The sequence below is a fragment of the Elaeis guineensis genome, chromosome 4 (assembly GCF_000442705.2).
Source record: "Elaeis guineensis isolate ETL-2024a chromosome 4, EG11, whole genome shotgun sequence".
NCBI classification, from domain to species: domain Eukaryota; kingdom Viridiplantae; phylum Streptophyta; class Magnoliopsida; order Arecales; family Arecaceae; genus Elaeis; species Elaeis guineensis.
The window spans coordinates 5,994,566-6,016,678 of NC_025996.2; the positions used below are offsets into that span (position 1 = coordinate 5,994,566).

At 36.8% G+C, this 22,113-nt stretch overlaps 1 protein-coding gene across 1 annotated transcript; it reads right to left on the reverse strand.

Moving 5' to 3' along the window:
* Nucleotides 1-1,079: 1,079 nt before the first annotated feature.
* Nucleotides 1,080-21,801, reverse strand: LOC105044162 (pentatricopeptide repeat-containing protein MRL1, chloroplastic). Its single transcript, XM_073255392.1, is given in 19 exon segments — nt 1,080-1,846; nt 4,071-4,164; nt 4,563-4,611; nt 6,178-6,270; nt 6,368-6,599; nt 10,002-10,092; nt 10,305-10,396; nt 10,467-10,575; nt 12,010-12,109; nt 12,449-12,589; nt 15,512-15,676; nt 15,805-15,978; nt 16,190-16,318; nt 17,794-17,909; nt 18,014-18,321; nt 18,526-18,652; nt 18,655-18,750; nt 18,923-19,640; nt 21,408-21,801. Coding segments are annotated over 19 exon segments (3,411 nt in total). The 5' UTR covers nt 21,744-21,801; the 3' UTR covers nt 1,080-1,605.
* Nucleotides 21,802-22,113: the final 312 nt, after the last annotated feature.

The window sequence follows — 22,113 nt, forward strand, 5'->3', positions numbered from 1 at the left end:
TAAATGTGCGTTGGAAAGTGAAGGTTACGTGGCCCAATCAAGTATGACATTATATTTTTTCTATACCACACATATTGTACAAAAAATATACCAGGGCAAACACCCCTGAGATACCCTAGATTTTGAGAATTTAGAGTCTACTATAGTTTTGGGCTCTTTTATTACAAACAACCAGCTCAACATGATTGGGCTCTAATTCTTAGGACAAGGCACAAATCCAATACTCTTTTTTTTTTTTTTTTGACCAAATAAGGAGATATCAATCAATACCCCCACTTTATTGATAGAAAAGCTGCGAATATACAGACTCATGTGGTTTGTGAAAAAAAAAATTTAAATATTTTTTAAAAAAAATTTAAAAAAAAAATTTTAACATATTTGATTGACCATAAAAAAATAATTTATTTCAGAATGACCTATATTTGATTGAACATCTATTTTTCTAAAAAATATATAAAATATCTATTATATTTTTAATAAATATAAGATCATACATTTTTACTTCTAAATTTTATAAAAATAATAATATTATATTAATATTAATATCAATATAATATTAATATATTAAATACATCACAGATCATCATAAATTATTGTATTAATATAATACTAATGTATATTAATATTATATTAATATTATATTAATATTATATTAATATAATATTAATATAATATTAATATAATATTAATATTAAGATAAATATTAATATGAAGATCTTGATATATATATATATCATTATACAGTATTTTATCTTAACCATTCATTGATATTTTATAAAAATTTAATTTTAGATCTTAAAAGAATATTTTTAGAAAGAAAAAAAATATGATCAATTCTCATCTCATAAAAAATTTCAAAATCACCTCCTCTATGAATTTTTATTTTTTTTAAATATAAAAAATATTTTTTCAAAGAAATTTTTTTTTTTTCATTCTTCCTCCCTTTGAAACTCCAACCAAGAGGCTACCTCTTTTTATCTCCTATATCTCTTCCAGCCTCCACTTCTCATGAACCAAACGACGCTATAGAAAGTCGGGGGAATGGAAGAAGTATTCAGAAGAAGACAGGGAAAGAGGAGTTACAGGAACAAACAGAGAACTTAATATGGCACAAATCCAATATTCGTTTTCCGGTGACTGCTAATTACAACACTACGTGCTCGTGAGCTTAAACAGCATAACACCGGAGAAGACGTTTAACAGAATTTGACATCATGTAAGAAAGCTAACATGGAACGAAAGTAAGAATACGCAAGAATAATACGTGGGATGCAATGGTAGCATAAAATCCCAACCAAATGAGCATACAAAGAATTTACACTTTATGCGCTGCAGCGGTGTCTGAAGCTGCCAGATCTGCCCACAATGCCACGAGAGAAACCAAACTCCCATTTAATAATCAATGCTTGCATATCTGACAGTTCAAAGGAGAAAAAATACCCCCTTAATTTTTCTTTTTCCCAGTTGTAATGCTATCCCTTGATTTAATGGAAAATACAATTCCTTGCATCACCAGACAAAAATTCAGGTCAAACTGCTGCCAGTCATTCTTTCTCAACTCCAACATGAACCGGGCCATCAGCATGGAGTACCCCACACACATCACTACTCGAGCGATAGATTATTGTTGCTGCGAATGCTGCGCTGCTGATCAGCAATTCCTTTTGCAAGATGAGTTGATGTTGGGATCATCTCTCCTGGCCTTCTAGCAAAAGTCGAGCCGGTAATCTTTGGCTTAAACCACCTTCTTAGAGAAAGACCAGTAATTCTGATCTTCCCATATGATTCATCTCCTTGATAGGGAAGTCCCAATCTCCTCAGCAAGGAACCAACCGCCTGACCAACCCTGCATTGCATTTTAAGCTCGCACTCTATAACAAGTCAATCCAAGCATAAAAGATGACGTTTTCAAAACTAACAGTCTAATCATGCCAATTAACTTTGAACTAGTGAATCGTGGATAGATAGCTTAAGAAAATATTCAATTATTTTTTCCAGTGGATTAAAAGAAAAAAGCTACATGTTGGAAATGGTTTTGAGAATCACTAGAAAGCTTCTAGATTATCACTTGATATAATGTACAGAAGATTAAAAAAGGATTGGCCCAATGCACAAGATTCCTGCCATTGCAAGATCTAGAGAGGGTCAGATATGAAATCATACTTCACAAAATCTAAGCCTTTGCTCCTTACATGAAGCATTTGCAGCTAAAATATCTTATAGAAGTATGTAAGGTAACCTTTCTTTCTCAGCACTGAAACACAAGGCGTAGAACTTTACGTTGAATTAAAGTACACAACTGAAAGTATGGTAGCCACTTCATACCACATAGCTGTTTATTAACTTTCTCCACACTACCACATGGATTACATATAACAAAATCTACACATTATTTCTACACAATGTAAAGTCTTACTCCGTGACTCCTTCAGGTAACTAATAGAAAACACTGCAACAATGCACTCACCATGATCCAAGCTTATGAATGGAATGCCAGGGCTGCCTTCCTGAGACCTCAGGCCTTGGGAAAAAGCTTTAATTCATTAAAATTACAGATTTGCAAGCTTATTATGATTACTTCGGACTTCTTACTTGTCATACTTTTCCATTATAATGCAACTGTAATGAAAAGGCAATTTGTTTACTACTGATCAGTCTGTTTATGTGCTTTAGTTCAACATCCCTTGAGAAGTTCAGGTCAGGCATTAATGCAACTTCTTCCCGGTGGTCAGTCTGTCTGTGCGCTTTAGATCAACATCTCCCAACAAATTTAAATCAAGCATTGGCCATACCAGTCAGTCAACATGGTCCAGAAATAAATTTCAGATACATCCATCTCTAAAATACTATTGGCTAAGAGCTTTATATATGAAAAGTGCGCAGTCAACTTGGAATACAAATGGTCATTATGCATTTGAAGTTATGGCCAGGTCCTATACTTGTGTTGTATATTTAATTCATTATGTTGTCTTTTATTTTTTGGTGATGTCTTCACGTTTCATCTTGTGATGACCCCTTCCTGTCAGCAACTCGATACCTGTTTCAAGGACATGAGGCAAAAGTCTTCATTCCAGCCTCTTTACAAGTGGTGCAAGTGTGCGACAGAAGATTTCATATGTAGTAACCTGGAGTAGTCTACATCCAGATACATTGCAATAGTCCAGCACCAGATATGACATGATGGATATATTAGAAACAAATCCTGGCAATTGGCAATCAGGATGCTGGATTGCAACACTAGGGATTTAAGTATTGTCATACTGATCTTTACTAGGCATACTTTTATAATATTGGTCGATTGATATTTGGTATGCCCCTCAATACTGTACCATACTAACATATATTAGTTGGCATCATCTTTACCATGCTGCAACCAATTAAACTGCTGTGTTAGTATGGGAAAATACGTACTAGTGCCGTACTATACTGGCATCCAATTGGCATACGTACAAAATGGTAATGTTACATTATATGGTAGGTCCCCAAAGTTATCAAGATGATCCCTGGCTTTAAAACAATGCAACTCATGAAGCAAGTCAATAAGGGCTACAATAAAACAAGAATTTGATGATGCAAGAAAATAACTCAACAAGCACTCTTTGATAGTCTGCATGCTCTAAAAACAAGGATTCAAGTCCCAGTACAACATTCCGTGGGACATAAGGATGGGAACCATCCCAAGTGCAGGCTTGTCCCACCATGGCCCCAGCATCTTGTTCGGCATGTCACATCATCTATCCAAATTGTCAAGATGAAGGACAGACCGCCATATGGATTTGAATTATTGCTTTAAAATATGAACTTATTGTTTAATAAGGGACTCTAGTCTATAGTGTGTGGATAAATAACAAAATTTTCATGGAATTGATTCAATATAAAATTTACAACTCAAATAAACTTAATTACTCATGCTTCAACATCATCAATAAAGCCATGTTCTTTGATATGATAGACATCTTCACCAAACTTTTTTTTAATATTCATTATGTACTGTACATAGACTTCACAAAAATTTCATAGACAAGAATTAATAATTCTAGAAGAATATATAAAAGAAAATTGTGTGTTACCTTCCAGCAACGATAATTGTTTTCTCTCTTTTGGCAGATTGAATCTGTGTTTTTTCTATAGGTAAAACTATAGTTATGTTGGGTAACCTTGCACCTGCACAAAATCAAAGGGTTCATTTCAAAAGCAACTGTAGAAGTCAAATTTAACCTATATACTATGGTTCTGTGGGAGAAGATAGGCAAGTCAACTGCTCCTCGTGGCTTAACTAATTTGTTTGCGTGTCTTTTGCTGTGATTATTACAGGCACAAGAAAAGTTTCTCATCTGGTTATTATCTTCTTTTTTCTCTTGTCTGAACCTAATCTTCCATATTTAAAATTCATCCCCGATTTACCTGTATTTCTATATAATTACAATGACTCTTATTTTCATAGGACCTTTATATAGCAAATTATGTAGCTCTCAGATAAGTTGAACTAATGAATTTTAAAAAAGAAAATTAGTACAAAATTTGCGGGAGGAAATCAAGCAGTATCATAATAGTATGATTACCAGAAGCCAGCCGATGCTTCAAACCTTTCAAAATTGTTAAGAGATACACCTGGCACATTTTCAAAAATAGAATCAGTTGTTTGATATGGAAATATAATTTTTCGTTGTCTTAGAAGTTCATCATCTTCCATTTTTCTACAAATAAAAAAATTTCATCAACAAGAAGAAATAATTCCAGACAAGAAGCAATAGTATATATGATCCACAAGCAAACAATAGAGATAAAAACATCAATCCAAAGTAAAGTACACACCTTGCAAGTAACAGTTAAAGTTATCCATCAGGAATGGTTATAAAGTGACATCATTCCCACACAACTCCTTTTCTTGTGGTGTTAGATGGCAAAGGAATACATCAAGCAAGGATCTTGTAATTAAACTTGCTGGAGAGTGGGATAGTCCCACATCGAATAGGCAAGGGACTTTAGGTGGCCTTACATAGGCTCATCCTTCTATCAGCTTAAGCTTTTTGGGCTGGTGAACCAACTGTCACTTAGCTATCCAATTAGCTCCCTTCTCCCACCTTGCTTTCCACATGTCACCATACTTCAGGTTTCATCCTGTGGGTTCACCTTGAAGATAGGAATAGTCTGACATCAGATGGGTAACGGTATTTAGGTGGCCTTTAAAACACATGGTCCATTTCTCCATCAGCTTAAGCTTTTAGACTGGATTGCTAACAAAAATATCTTACTACACTTTCCATCATCTGGTTTCCCTTGCAACCATTCCCATTAAGAGCTACATCCAATGTGAATTCAAGCTATAACAGTCCATTTTTTGCAACTTCCATCCGTGGTATTCTAGATCTCATCATCCTCCTGAACATCCACAAATTTGATCACCGGTTGTAGAGGCCTCTTCATGTCTTCATTGCACATGTCTATACCACTTCAATTATATCTCCATCATTTCATTCTCCATTGGTGCAACCTCTATACCTCCCTTGACATACTAATTCTTCAGTACCATTCCTAAATTCATCATGCATCCAACTTGACATCATCATTTTTGCCAGTTCATCTTATTATGTTAAGCCCTGCGAATTGTCCAACATCCAAAACAATGCAACTTCATGATCTTATTTCAATCCCATAAAATTTTCCACTAGCACAGAAAAGCATGCATCTATCATAGCACGCCAAAAGCAGCTATCAGCATCATCCACCCAACCTTTTTTATATGAAAGATGCCTTCATCTATCACTATCCTGTTGAACTACATATCCAAGTCAATTAAAAGCATCATATAATTATCGTTTGCCCACCAATTTTGAGTAGGCCTACTTTTCATTTTTGCAACCCTTGAATTGCCTTAGTATACATGGATAAACTTCTTCACATCCACATACCTTCGAAAATTTTACATGATATATTACTAACGATTGCATCTCCCATATCTTCCACCTAATAAACATATAACTTTTCAACTTGACCGTATATAGAATTCTCAAATAAATTTGATTGATGAAATAAGTAGCTGTAGTGCACTATATCGATCTATCTATCCATTTGCTAGATTAAATAAATATAATACTGAAAATAGGAAAAATGACAACCAAAAACTCAAAATAACCAAAGGAGATAAAGCAGTTTATATGTTTGGGAAAATCTTACCTCAACAGCATGTATCTCTAATTTCCTTGCATCAACAACAATTGGACTTTCCTTGAATGAGAATCGTGAAACCACTCCCAGTGAAGCAGCCTCCTATAGTTCAACAAGTGTCAGATTATCTCTCTGTAATGGTTAGATCAATATAAGTGAAAAGGTTGCAAGTTTAAATTCCATTCAGTTGTTCACACACCTCAAGTATGGAGAAGGAACGGGTATCATATTCTCCAAATCCATCTAGCAATGAACTTATGTTTGAGCACCTTGAAGTATCAAAGCTGATTCCTAAATTCTCAATAAACTTTTTTCTAAATGAAGAATCTCGAGGAAACTGCAAGCATCCCAAAACTTGAGAGAAAACTTCAATTGTGGGTTTAACACCAGCTGAAATTGTTTCACGGTAGACCTTTATTGCTAATGACGTCCTGCCAGCAGATTAACAATTGGAAAATACTGCATGCAGGTATTTTTTTTTTAAAGAAAAAAACCATATTCTGTATTATAAAATGAGTAATAATGCCACTGTAGGATATTCTATATCAAAGAGAACCAAAACAACATGCTATAACTCTTCACATAAAACATGTAAACAATATCAAATTACCAGCATTACCTAGATAGTTGGCATACGTGCCAAGAGCTCATTTGTTCACAAGTGTTCAATAAACTTTAACCATAAAAAATCCTGTCACAGAAGACTTCCACACAATACAATTTACAAAAACAGAAACACGAATATCTTAAAATATGTTGTTAACTAGTATAAGTTGAGTCAATAACACTTTTCCCTAAAAAATTTAGATTTATGTAATAATGACAATAAAGATAAAAAATAGGTGCCATACTTTAATAGAAAAGTATAATTCCTCTGGACTGGTATGGGATAGTGGTAGCATACATTGGTGAGCGTTGTTAATTGGTGTTCTTTGGAAGGGTACCCTTAAAAAAGGAAAAGAAAAAGAAAAATTTCAAGTGCAGACATTTTTAGCTGTCATAAGCTGGACATTTTGGAGTGTCATAGAGTGTTGTGCCACATTTATGTTGTGTCTGAGAACCCAAAAGTCTCAGCACTCTAGAGCTCTCAAATGGCCAGGTAGACATGTAGCTGCAAGACTGTTTAACCTAAGCCACGTTCTGTAAGGAAAAATGGTAAGAAAGATCAGTGACCTTAACTACACTCCCATAAAATACTTGATACTGCAAACTGCACAAGATAGAATAACTGAATTTCTATACTTTCATAATTTCATAACAAATACACAAAATAAAAGGTGTAAAGTTGTCATGATGAAATGTAATACCAATTTATGGAAAAATCCAAAAAATGAATCAAGATATCTGCAAATTGATATCATCTGAAAAAAACAAATGTGGTCCATATTTAGACGATAACCAAAAGCATCTTCCATTTAATTTCTGGTTGGCCTTATGGATCCAAATATGATCTATCAAGTGTGGGAAAATTTCTTAACCAGCTTTCAAGTTTCAACCTCATGTCAATCCTCTAGGCATCATCAGACACATATAGGCCTGCCATGAAACCTAAAAAGCCAACTGGTGGGTATGGACACAATAGAGGCCCACTTGGTTGTTTGCGCAATTTGAGCTATTGCAACTTGCTGGCAACCATCTGAGGAAGAAGAAGAAGGCAAATATTAACATAGGGTACTGCATCCATATCCAAGATATGGACTAAAAGACAATAAGCTGAAGTGAAACATAACCACCATGATTTCCACCAACCAATCAACTGCCAACTTCTATGTCAAACTTCTTTCAAAAACTTCTATCTGATATTGACTTGCATCAAATCCTTTCCAGTAATTTCTATGAAGGTTCCCTAAGACCAGCCTTCCCTTTTTCGGACCCTTCAACACCAATGCAATCTCTATTTCTGGGCCTCTCTTTAAACTTGTTCCACAATCATATCCCTGAAAACTATTCTATACAGCAATGCCTAAAACTGTTTGAATGTACTGACTTTCTTAGTCTTCTCTCTACTTTCACCAAACAGCCACCTTAACAATTTTGTTTCCATCAAACTCATCCGGTTCTTTAGGCTTCCTCTTCATCATGCAACATTCTGATCCCTTATTTTGAACTAGCATGCGTAACTTTGAACATATTTACTAACATGCGAATGGAACCCATCTTGTCATTCATGTTTAGGTAGCATACAGGCAAAACTGAGAAAAGCAAGACAACATAAAACATATTGCATACCATTACCATCCTCATAATAGTGTAGGTCAAAGTGCACCTATGTGTTATCATTTTGAGAGATAGTATAGTAGCTTTTTTATTATACTAATCTTTTACAACATATTCATGTCACTACGCATTTAAGTTTTTTTTCTAATTTTTTTAATGTGTGTGTGCATGTTCAGTTTATATATAGGTTGCATATATATATATATATATATATATATATATATATATATATATGTGAAGAACTTGTTTCTTTATGAGCTCATTTGTGTTTGCTTGTATAAGACAGCATATTTGATTGTATGCACTTATGATCTTCATCGCCCCTGCAAAAACTTCTTATTAAGTTTTTATGGGAGTGTGGCATCAGAGCACAGATCTGTTATATATTGTTGATCCCTTCCTTATAGCTTAAACTTTTTGGTTCAAGTTGTTAGTCAACACAGTATCAGCACATGGTTAGCTGGAGGTCATGACTTTGAATCCCCTCCATGCTAATTATTTATTTAATTATCATGGTCATGATATTGATTTGTTTCAGTTTCAATTATGCATTGCCCAGGCCACATGCAAGGGGGGATATAAAGGCCTGATATACATATATACACATTATGGGCCACTTCCGTAATAGCTTAAGCTTTTGCAGTCAATTGGTTAGTCAACAAAATCAACATCTGGGATTTTTTTCTGAGGTTTCAAAGAGACCTACAATAGGAAATAGGCTCAACCGTTGCCAATTCCACTTTCTGATTGGATCTATACCATGTGATAAGAATTACTGTGCTACTGAAGGCTCCATTCAACCGGATATTGGCAAAAACACTGCAGGCTGCGAACTTACTGACCCAGGAACTTGGGGATTTGGAAGTCCTCAAAGGAGTACATTGTTAATTATCAGCCACCACCAAGCCACCACTCACACCGGAAGCCAATAAAGAAGGAGGCCTAATAAATTGAAGAAATTTGCAGGCAGGTATGTATATGCTCAGATATTGCTTGCTGTTTTTCATTGCCAAGTAGGACCAAATACTTGGGATGCAACTGGTTACAAAAACCTAGATGCAAATTTACATGCATTTCCTATGAGCTCTAAGAACTTTAAAGGCTTGTGAATGCTCTAACAAACTATCTGAGCAACATTATATGCTCATATGGGAAGGAAAAAGGAGAAAAGGAAAAGCTAAGAAGTTCAAGAGGCCAAGGAATCGAAGGACACTATGATCCTAATACCCTTAAATTTTAGGAACATGGAGAATCACCTTTTCATAAAATCGGTTATCCTAAATTTTGGGACTGAAAATATCTACAACCTCCCATGATGCCTTTAATTCCTTTTTCCACATGCCCTTTGTTAATCACTGCCTGTCATATTTGAAGGTTTGCATGAATAACCTCATCCAGAGTCCAAACGGGCCCTAAACAAGAACCTTGGTGTTATCAAACCATGTGTAGTTCCAAAATGCATAGTCGAGAAGCAGTAAACAAAATTAAAAAGCTAACAGCTAGAACATCACAGAGATTAAATGTATCACCAATGCCGATGCATCATATCATGAATTCAAGGAGCTTAACAATTGTGAAGTGGCTCTAAAAATACTTTGATGAGAGTAATATCGTACCATTTATTGTCAATTTGTGGTCTTCCATAGTTGAAAGTCACAATAGGCTCATCACCTGCACAGGCCTTTTCAAAACTGCGGAGGCACAAACCTACAAAGTGAGCAGTTATATCATGATTAATAATCAATATCCATGAAAATATATTGGGACAGAACACACACGATTAGATATAAACTCATTCCAATTTCCATCCACATAAACAATATAAAGCAACAGAGTCTACAAATTGCCTTCAGGTAATCGAGCATTTTTTTTTCTTGTAATAGTCAAAAATAAGGGTTTAAATAGTTTGATGAATTTACCAGTCAGGCAGCGACACATTATGAGATTAGGGAGAACACCATCCCCTTTGGCTTCTGCAAGGAGCGTAAAACCCAATTCTGCTTCACCAGCCCTTTAAGTCCAGAAGAAGAGATTCAGGTAATGATCATTGAAGTAAATAGTAGAAAGTTTAGAACAATTACCTTTCACATCCTACTATGAGGACCGAATATGTGATGACATTTGGGGACACGCCTAATTTTTTCATTTCATCAAGAACTTCAACAGACTTCAAAATCTGGTAGCCATCACCTGTAAATATATTATATAATTTGGTTTAGAGTCTAGAAAAACCTCCCTTCCAATAACAAACTTGAGTGAAAATGTCTGGCAATAGGTTTGAGGAATCACCAGAGGCAGAAGGATATTGAAATCTTCAAGCATCAGTGGTATATTTCTTGGATCAGAATTTTACATTATATTACACCAAAGAGTAGTAGGATGAATATGCAAAAAGAGCAGTAGGATGAATATGCAAAAAGTGGTGTGTTTCAGTCCTGCTTAATTTTTGGCTTCCAGGGAAATCAAAATTTCTCTGGTTGTAACATAGATTAGACAACTAGTTAAAGATATCCTTCCAAACATTAGTTTCTTATGGTAGATTCCTTTTGAGGAATCAGCAGAGTTGGAAAGATTTTGAAATCTTCAAGCATTAGTGGTATACTTCTTGGATCAGAACTTTACATTATATTCCACCAAAGAGCAGTAGGATGAATATGCAAAAAGAGCAGTATGATGAATCTGCAAAAAATGATGTGTTTCAGTCCAGCTTAAATGTTGGCTTCCATGAAAATAAAAATTTCTTTCTGGTCATAACATAGATTAGACAACTAGTTGAAGATATCCTTCCAAACATTAGTTTCTCATGGTAGATTCAGCTTTGAGTTTTAAATACTGGCTCTTTACAGTCAAGATGCCTTAAGACGCAACTCCATGAACAACATATGCTAAATGTATCATTAGTTATTTTATGGTTTAATCACAAATATTTACTAAGATGCTGCTAATTTGAATTGAGTGCTTAAGATGTTCAGTCTTTTTTGAATGTTCAGGGCATCTATTTGATATCAATATTTCAGCATGCTTACTAATGCCTAAGAAACAATATTCACTAAAATTAATTTCAATTTACCCTTTTCTATCCACAAATCTATAAGAACTAGAATGTGCATATAAGCATTTTGAGTTACTTCAACTCGTCAAAATCGTTGTTTTCTAATTGCGATTAGATTTGTCCAGCTAGCTTCTCCTAATGGCTTTTCCAGATTCTGACTTTATTTTCTGAATGTAGTTTTCATGCAAAAGGTTGTATGGCCAATCTTTAACCATATTTCCTTTTTCTTTTCCCCTTTGATATTCAAGTACCATCATTAGAACAAATCAATTCAGCTATGGTTGTGGACCTTGTGGTCATTGAAAGTAATGATCTTGTTGGATCAATCTATGGCAGTTGTAAACACAATGATACTTGAGGTTTTGCAGAAAAATATCTATCCATTTTACAAATGAATGAAGGTTTAAAATAGAAATCAAAAGAATCACTAGTAAAATTACAAGTACTAGAATTGATTAAATAAAAATATATGAATCTGAGGGAATACAATAAGTGAAATAAGATGTGCTAGGACGGACATGTCCTCAGCCAAAATAGAACTAGCCTACAAAGGTCTACCAATGAAGACATACATAAGGAGGTGATCAAAGCATTCAGCATCGAAACTGTTGGAAGTAATTTGATTGCTTTAATCTCCTCATATAGCTCCAGTGCCTTCTGCCAGCTTTTTGCCTGAAAGAAAGAGTAGGTAACTATAGTGACATTCTGCAAATGTGTTACCTGTAGAATTTTCATTGTACACAATGAAAATGAGAAGCAATCAAGCAAAACAGAAGGCAACTGTAATATGCACATAGAACCACATAAATGCAGGTTAGGTGTGAAAAAGTGCAAGCAAAACACAGAACTTACTATGATTTAAAAAAACTAGCTTGTTCAGGTTTGTGATGGTATAGAAAGTTAGAAACAACAAGCAACAAGACTAAGTTGCAGAGTAATGGTTGAAAACCTACAAATCCATACAATCAACAATATATGTTTATCATAAAGACAACATATATATTGGCGTACATTGCAACAGGCCCCCATCAAGGAGCTATATGAAACATGTCCAAGTTGTACTCCTTTGTTTTTTGCATCCTGCAATATTCTAAAGGCTGCATCAACCTTCCCAGCATGCCCAGCAACATCTATTAGGGTGCTAAGGAACATCTGCATGGAACAAATACCAACAGCTTTCCAAGTCAATGTTTTTATTAATTTAAAATGTCCGGAACTAAAATCAAGTAATCAAAAAGTCAAATGAGTGAATCAAACAAGCTTTGCAAATGGTCCATCATATACAGTTTTGTACTGAATCTTGGTTGATGTTCTGGAAAAAGTAAATCAGTAACATAGAAAAAAGAATAAAGAAGATCGACTAACTGGCTTTGATTAATTTAATTTTCTTGTCCACATTTATGCAAACTTTCACAGATTTCACTACTGCTACATTACCACAGAGATGATATTGATTAATAGGTAATATTCAGAAGGTTGATTGACCACGGATTTAAGTGCCTCTGGCACATGCCAAAAAAGAGTCTTAAAATTAAATATTCTTTTTAATTAAAAAATAAAATTAATAAGTATAGTGCCTGTACTGCTAGTGGTTTGGCATGTAAGCATAGGCTGGCACCTTCAACTTTATGACTGATTACAGATTAGAGACTCCATGACATTTATAATAACCATGATGGAATGCTAAAAAGTACAATGCCTTCATATAGAAGTCTATTTATTCGGGAAATTGTTGTAAAGTTGAAGATTCTTGGTAGAAAAGCTGATAGGAAATTGTTGTAAAGTTGAAGATTCTTGGTAGAAAAGCTGATTCCTAATTACTGCATGCACTCATTTAGGTCTTGATGTATTATCTCATGTTTATACATGGTTTCTGTTGAGGAATAATAGTCCCATATCAGATAAGTTAAGGGCTCTTATGGTGCTTATATACTATTGGGCCCATCCATCTAAAAGCCCATGTTTTTAGTTAGGATCTTAACATGGTACCAGAGCTCGCCGATCCTTCTTGCCTACCAAAACCTCTCACTCCCACTTGCTAATCAATGTCTCACCCCTTGTTCCGGGTTCCATCCCTCGGGCTCTAAACATGAGAGAGGGTGTTGAGGAATTATAGTCCAACATTAGACAGATTAAAGATTCTTGTGGTGCTTATATACTCTTGGGCCCATCCATATAAAAGCTCGGATTTTCAAATAGGATCTTAACAGATTCAGAAACTCATGAACAAGGATCACTATTCTGGTACTAGGACCCATACTGGTCAGTCGGTGACACAGTTCAGTATGCCCCCGTGCCTTTCCATACTAACATTAGTGACATAGCAGAGAGGATGCGGGAGAGAGGAAAAAAGAGGGGAGAAAGAGGGAGAGGGAATAAGGGAGGGAGAGAGGTAGTGAAGGCCGGCAGAGACGGCCTGACATGACAGAGAGGGTGGGGAAGAGGAAGAACGTGAGAGACGAAAAGAGAGAGAAAGGGGGAAGCGAGGGAGGGCCATTGAGGCTGCCGGAGGGGTGCAGAAGCCACTCAGGACTGCAGAGGGTCGGAGGCAAGGCTCTACCCTCCGAACCCCTATTTCGTTCAACCCGCTCCTCCAACCCTCTGGCCCCCTTCAGATCCTCTCCTCCGACCCTCTAGCAGCACTCCCTCCCTCTCCACCCCCTCCCCCTCCCCCTAGCCCCTCTTTTCCTCTCCTTCTCCCTCTCCCCTCCACCAGTTTCTAGCTTTGAATGCTGAAACCATCCCAATCCGCTGCCAACATGGTTCGGTACATCCCGAATTGGGCGGTTCGGATGGTTCTGCATTCCTCAATCATGAATGTGATCCTATACTACATGAGAGAGAGAGAGAGAGAGAGAGAGAGAGCACAATCTATGTAGATAGAGAACAGCTAGACCCTCATGCATGTGTAGCTCTCCTTCATCCACACACCACGTAGGTTGGACACATGACACTACTGAGCAGTCAACAACTTTAGCCTAAAAGGTAACTAATCGGATAGGTTTTAAGCAGTTATATTTTCCTTTTACTTCAAATTCCTTCACCATCTTTTACCATCTTCCGATCTGCTAAATTCTCTTGTCAGCTCCACCTTCATGCCCTGACTCCTTGTCAACCTTAGCCATGGTCATGGCCTCATGGGTGTGTACTGGACCATAGGCTGCCAACTAAGATGATATTTCATTCCTAAAAATGAATAGTGGTGGCAAACCTGGATTCTTTCTTCCTTTTTTTTTTGTGTGTGTGGCGGGGGCGGGGAGGGGGGGCGCAGTCGGGGGACCAAGGCATTATTTGCAAACACCATTAAACTTTGAGGTTCAATTCAAAGGAAGAAAATACACTGGAAAATTGATTTAAATATGAGGATGCAAATTGAATGGTTTAGTACAACAACTCTCTCTTGGGGTCCAAAGTTTAAGCTCTATCAACCTGGGTGTCCCTTGCTAAGAGAGGAGTAGATGCAGGACCCTATTTTTGGCCTGAAGGGAGAAGTCCAGACAGCTGGCAGGTTGCAGGTTGTTGGGTTCGGGGCTCAGTCTCTTTAAACAGAATACCTGTAAGCTTAATGGGCTTCAAGCTCACTAACATGGAAATAAACCACAGACTTGACACAAGCCTAAAGCTGTCCAAACATTGTTTGCCAGTCTGCAATCTACAAAACTACGCCAGACTTGGTTGGTCACTCACAAGCTGCAACCAACCCACACCGAAACCACATATGAAATTACCACATGACCAAGACCAAGCATCGGACCACGGCCAAACCAAGGGCATGCCGAAGTGCATCGCAACTCAACAATGTGCAAGCACAAATTGCAATCTGAGCATCAAAGAAACCATGGCACCCTGTAGCATGTGGTTTGCATGATTGCAGACAAGTCCAGCCTGCCCACCCACTATATATTGCAACCAGATTCCTGTATTGAGATACGAACTTGAAATCTCACACGTGGTAAACCAAACCCCTACCAGTGGGCTATTCAAGCTGCTGTCAAAACCACTGAAAATATGAATTCTTTAAAAAAAAAATTATTTCAGAATATTGTCAAAGGTTCTGGTTCAAAAAAGTATTACCTCGTCAGGTACCACGCCGTTCCGTTTCATATCATCATATATTCTAAGTGCAAATTCCAAATCACCTCTCTGGCTACAACTCTTGACAGCAATTGTGTAAACTTCTGGCGTGCCTTTTATATTATACTCATGAAGCATTTTGTACACTTCATGAGCCCGATCAACCTAAACTTGGATCAGATATTTATATCTTTTAAAGCAGGGACAGGAGTAACCAAATCTGATACCTACTATCAGAATGTAAGAATATTAAAAGTGAATCAACAGACTGCTTTAAAAGCTCTAGCAAATACCTGACCGGCTTGAGTGCATGTCTTAATCAGAGCACCAATAGTCACATGATCAGGATCTATTGGTTTAGGCTCTGCTCTCATCTCTGCTAAAACATCAAATGCACGATCAACTGCTCCTGACTCACCACATGCAGTGATTAGGGCATTGAATACAACTCGATCAGGCTGCACTTTCTACTGCAAATAACACCTTGTTAAGAATGAAGAATAACCCCAAATGTAGTCAAAAAAACAAAAAATATATAAATATATAAAATTCTAAATAAATGAAAGAGCTGCATCTCCTTACAGTCTGTAAGTATTTTTCAAGTATGAGCTAGCATATGAAGAAGATTTTTTTTAAAAAAGAAAAAAGCAATTTTTGGAAAATTATCAACAACAATACCTTGGATCTCATAATTCCATAAGCACCAAATGCTTTTGCCACTTGTCCAGCTCTGGCACAGCCATCTATAAGTGCACCATATGTGTTGACATTTGGCTCGATTCCAGCATTCACCATTTCATGGAAAATCTAGGAAGACAAATTTCTGAGTTATTCAAAAAAAGCAAGAAAGCATGAGAGAATATGAACGTGTACTGTAATAACTAATACAAGCAAGTATATCTGAATTTGACTGACAATGCATTCAGTACCTATAGCAAAAAAGTTGTTTCCTGCTCCCTAATTCAATCAAGACAAGATAAAAGAAGGCCAAGTGGAGGAGGGTCCCTCACTTGGAGTCTGGGGAGGTTAGACATATGTACACTTACTCTCGCGTGTAGAGAAGTTGTTTCCATGTTTCAAACCCATGACACCTAGATCACAATGGAGCAATCTTATTGTTGAACCAGGGCGTTCCCTCTCAATCAAGACAAGATACATATTCCAAAACATGGGCCAAGTCAAAGGTGCAATGGATGACTTTGCACATATTAACAAGCATTTTTGTATGCAAAATTTCTATCTATTTGCAAAGATGTGGAAAAAGTTAGTCATCTATAATCATCAACAAGAAGATAGGCTCTCCAGTTACTATCTTGACAGCTACAGCTATGTGAGCAATGTAATTCAACAATTTTCAATGCTAAAACTCATATATGTACATATCTACACATACATAACCATAACCATCAAGCTATGTCCACTATTTGGGGATGGCTTCATGGATCCTCATTCACCAAGTATATATTTAGGGCAACCTCTGACATTGTCCTTTTCAATATCTTTCCTCCCAAAAAAAAGTAGGAATTCCAAGTGTTATTTTTTTTCCATTTGTTTGATATCCAATTTGGAACCCCTAAGTATACATCTCTATCTACATTTATCATATTTGTTTGCTTATCAATAAAATAAAAGGAGGAAAAAGGAGTGGGAGAAAATCATCAGTTCACAATAAGCACAATAACCTACACTTACAGCTGAAGGAATTGAAAGTGAAGCCATCTCCTGGGAGAATCATTCAAGTCAATCTCTAAAGCAGGTCTTCTAAGGAGATAATTCTAAATATTTTATAGTCAAGTCTTCCAATGCTATAGATCATATTTCCTTTGCAACTTGAAATAAATTTTGTTATATCTTGTAAGAAAAAAAGAATCATAGTTGTCTATGGTGACTAAAGATGCTTCTTTTAATTTAAAAACTCACACTAAATGAGAATAAGACCAGTGAAAATATCACCTCCCTTAATCAATGAGCCTGACAAGAACATTAATCTACCTCTGGTACATGATGTGACATGGTTGGCCAATCGACTATAAGCAGCAAATAACATCAAACTATGAACAAGACATTGATTATTGAAGCTTCTCAAATTAGATAAGGACTCAAGTTGGGATTCTTAGATCATAAAACACAGATGAATAGATATTTATAAACACAACTAGCAAAAAATAGTGCCTATTGTTTCTATCTGAAACAAACTATTGTAGCACATGGAATGGTCGGAAATAAACGGATATGAAAATATATTGTGCTCTGTAATAGTATAAATCGCAAGGTTACCATACTTCGAACATGGCATCAACTTTTCCACTTTTAGCACAGGTTGATATCAGCGTGGTGTAAAGTTTACAATCAGGCTTTAGCCCAGCCTCTTTTATTAACAGCATAACCTGGAAAGCTCCTATATAAAGAGTTTTGGAATCAGGAATAAGGCATTCAAGTGAATGAGAATGCTCTATCATTTGAATTTTACAGCAGACCTCCTTCCAGAGGTGAATGAATTACCATCAAAATCTTGCGAGCTAGCACATACAGACAAGAGCATATTAAAGGTGCTCATGGATGGATTCCTAATTAATTTACTAAAACGAAATGCCTCTTTTAGAGCTTTCTGACCCTTACATGCCTTCAAAAAGCTGGTATGATGAACCTGAAAAATTGACAGAAGTCAATACTCTGAAAGTACAAATAGTCAGTTAACTCAATAAAGCAAACACAATGGAGATAAAATACAGGACAAAGGAATCACCTTGTCCATATCCAACAATCCCTTTCTTTCCATACTTTCCAGCAAGTCTACACAGTCTCTCAACCTGGTAAGCCCATATAAATGAGTTTAAGATGAGTATGAAGATGGATGTACAAGGAGCAAATACTCATTAGCCTGCATCACTCCTGTTAATTATTAATTTTTCATCTATGAAAATCATTGAGAATGAAATTTGATTCATAAGGTTTTCTATAACATGAAACTACAGTGGAAATTTTTCAATTTAAATGTTGGAGAGAAGTGATACCTTCCATGTCTCAACAAACGATCATAGGCTCTTAAATAACCTGGTGGATAATTTGTGCCTTTTACAAGATTCCCATTTGGCTCAGGAAATAAAGACAAATTTGCATTATCATCATTTCCATGTCCGGACTTCTTCCCATATCCCTTGTGAATCTATGGAGTTTGTCTATTTCTTTTCCTTTACTAGTACGGCCTTCGTTGAAGCATGCACTAGGCTTTTGTCCTTCTGAAGACTCAGAAATTTGACAAACATCATTTATAAGAAGCATGTGCCCTTGGAACTCAGAAAAAAATGAGTATATGTTGCTCAAATATCATGGTCTTAGAGAACAATGGTTAAAGAAAAATAAATTTCACAAAAATGTTATTGATTTAAATGCACATGTTTGTGGCTTAACCTGCTGAACAAGGAGAGGCTTTTGCACGGATGCCTCCAAACTTCACTGCATGCCTTAATCGAGAGTAAGAGCTACTGTTATCATGAAGAATGAGATGAAGAGGTCCTGCACTCAAACTTTTGAAGCATGATATAGACCTCACCTCAGGCATTTCTTCATTGTAAGCATAAACTGCTTTGGCATTTTGTTTCATGAGTCCATCATAGATTGAGGGACAAAGTTCATCGCCTTTGGCTGCAATGCAGTCTAGCTCATTATCTTGATTGATTTCTATTTGTTTCTTCTCCACTTGGGCACTAGACCAACTAAACGTCGGTTCAACTATTATATCTGGTGCATCAGAGACTGCTACAGCTTCCCTTTGTTTTCCAGTAAGCGAATCTGGCAATTTGTTTCCAGAATCATTCTGCTCTAATGCATCAAGTTTGTGAACCTGAGAAGATGAACATTTGAACTCTTCGGTTCCAGTTGTTTTAGCTGATGCATTGTCTGTACGAATGAAAGCAGGAAGTTCAGAGGTTCGCTGCACTTTATTGCTTAATGTCCCTTGAAGTTTTAACAGTTGAGCATCCTTTATGTCAGAAGCACAGATCTCAGGAGACACATTTGCTTCATCTCTCGCAATTGCACTATGTTCTTTGTACATTATGGGATCTGCATGATGGCTTTCATGGAGTCCAACGTTCACCACAACATCAGGGACTTCATGAATTGCAAACTAACAAGTTGGGACAAGAATTTCAAGTTAAATTGCAGCAAAAAGCTGAGTAGATATCAACAGAAATTTAACTCTAAGTGAAACACACAAAATTAAAAACCTAAACTTACTTGCAATGCAAAGTCTGATTCCATTTCTATGTAAAGCAATCGATTAACATGAGCACAGAAATATGGCATAGTTATATGAAGTCCTTTTTCTGAACATAATTTAATTATAGTTCTTGTATGCAAGTTTCCAGAATTGCTAATTACCAACATCTTTGCATGCTTGAAATTGGTTTAACCATTATACATACATAAAATTGATGTGCTTCATAATGCAAGACCCTTTAAAACATGATAAGCGGATAAGATACTTTCTTAACAGACCAGACAAGTATTCAAAAACAATAATTCAAATAAAAACCTTGGTAGAAAATTTTGATTACTTCAAATTTTTCCCTAGAGCATCATAAATACTTTCTTTCCTTCATTTGTCATTCTCGGCCAGTAGAAATTTTGAGCCAACAGCTGTTAGCTCAGCTGGTTGTACCACTCTCCTAAGGGACTGCCATCGGAGGAGCTCCAGTGTGCAAAGGCTGGTGGCGGCACTTCACACCGTACTGCTTCGAAAGTTACACAAAAGAGAGAACAAAAAAAAGCCAGTGGAAAGTCTGCTATGGGACTTTATAATATACAAAGTTTCAGTTGAACAAAAAGGGCATGATGAGAACTTTAAATCATGATTTACACAGCATTGTCATCCTTAATTATCTTTACCTTGATACTTCCTGTCCCATTATGTGGCTATCATACAACAGTGAGCACAACCACGCACTCCATCAACTCCATTGTATAAAACAGATCAGTTATCAATCATCTTGTTATTTTTCTCCTAAGGGAACAGGGGATCTTTCAGTCACCGATTGTAACTGAGGCCTCACTACCAAATATAAAACTTACCATAAAGATTATATTATTTGATCTACTTGAAACTAGGTTCGGTAATTCTTCTCCAGTAGTTTTCATCTAGGCTACTGGTGAACTTTGCAAAACAAACTATATATTTGTTTTACTTCATCTGATATGCCAGTTTGCTTTGTGGTAAAACAACATCCTGTAACCCAGACAGAAGTCCTTGGTTCTCCTCTGAGTCCTCTCAACAGTTCACCTATAACTTTTGCTTTATTCTTCAGTCATTATGGCTTGTTCATTGGAAAACACGATTCTTGATCTATAAGAGGGGGACCACCATAGCAAAACTCAGAATCATTCTTCCTTAGCTGTATGGTTTCTTCCAAAAACCAAAGATTCCAATAAGTTGGGCCCTATTATCATGTCAAGAATATCTGCTAAGCCTTACTGGAAAAAAAAGTTAATATTTTAATGATGGTCCTATGGAAGATCTTTTATCTGCTGCAGCAACCATGTAGAGAGATTGTGGATCCAATCTCCCACAGGTATCAGAGATCTGAGTCACGCATTTAAATCTGAAACAGCTTTTTATGGATAAAATCAGAGATCTCGGGGAACAAGTCAATGTTATAGAGAGAAGAACCAAGACACTTCCCGGCAACCTGCTAGCTTTCTTCTTAATGTGGGTATGGGTCCAGAACAAGAAAAGAATAAGCACACAGGGACCAAAGAAAAGAAGATTCTTTCATGATGTTCTTCGTGATCAAGAACAGGATTTTTTTTTCTTGTTTAAGGGAAAAATCAAGAACCGACCTTGAAAAGAAAATGAAAATTAAAGACCGAAAAATTCCAAGATCCAAGATTTAGTCACCTGGGGAGATTCACGCCTCCGTCTGCTATACATCACTTGGAGGGCCGCCGCGAAGGTGGCAACGGCGACAGTGGCCACAAGAACGGAATTCTCGCACACAGAGTCCTGGAAGAGGCATCGCGGAGACTGAAATTGGAACCCTAATTTCCTGCATCTCTTTCGAGATCGGATGCCCAGAGGCCTCAGCTGGCTCCCAAACCCGGGAAATTCCTTTTGGATGATGGAGCAGGGGAGAGGAAGGTGGGAGAAGGAGGAGGAGGTGGTGGTGGTGGAGGTAGAGAGAAGGGAGAGGGATGATATTAGGGTTTGAGATCTGGTGGAGAAGCAGATATCCATGGAGAGAAGAGGGGAGGGGAGAGGGGAGAGGAGGGAAGGAAGAAGGTTGAGGACAGGAGTGGTGGAATGCAAGAAGAAGGGATAAAAACTGCCTACCGCTGACGTGGCGAGGCCGCCTTGGTTTCGTCGCTCGTTTTGGCAGATACTCATCAACGGATCGGTTAAGGTTTGTGGGCACACACATGTACCTTTGTGCACCCAATCGTAAGTTGCCACTTAATGGCCGTTGGACCCACCTCATTCAATTCGTACGGGGAAGTCTGAGGGTTTCCGGTTCCTAAAGAACCGATTCTTAGCGGGGAAGTACTTAAACCGGCCCGGTCCGACTCTAATTCCTTACGACTCGATGACCCTGTTTCCCTACTTATTT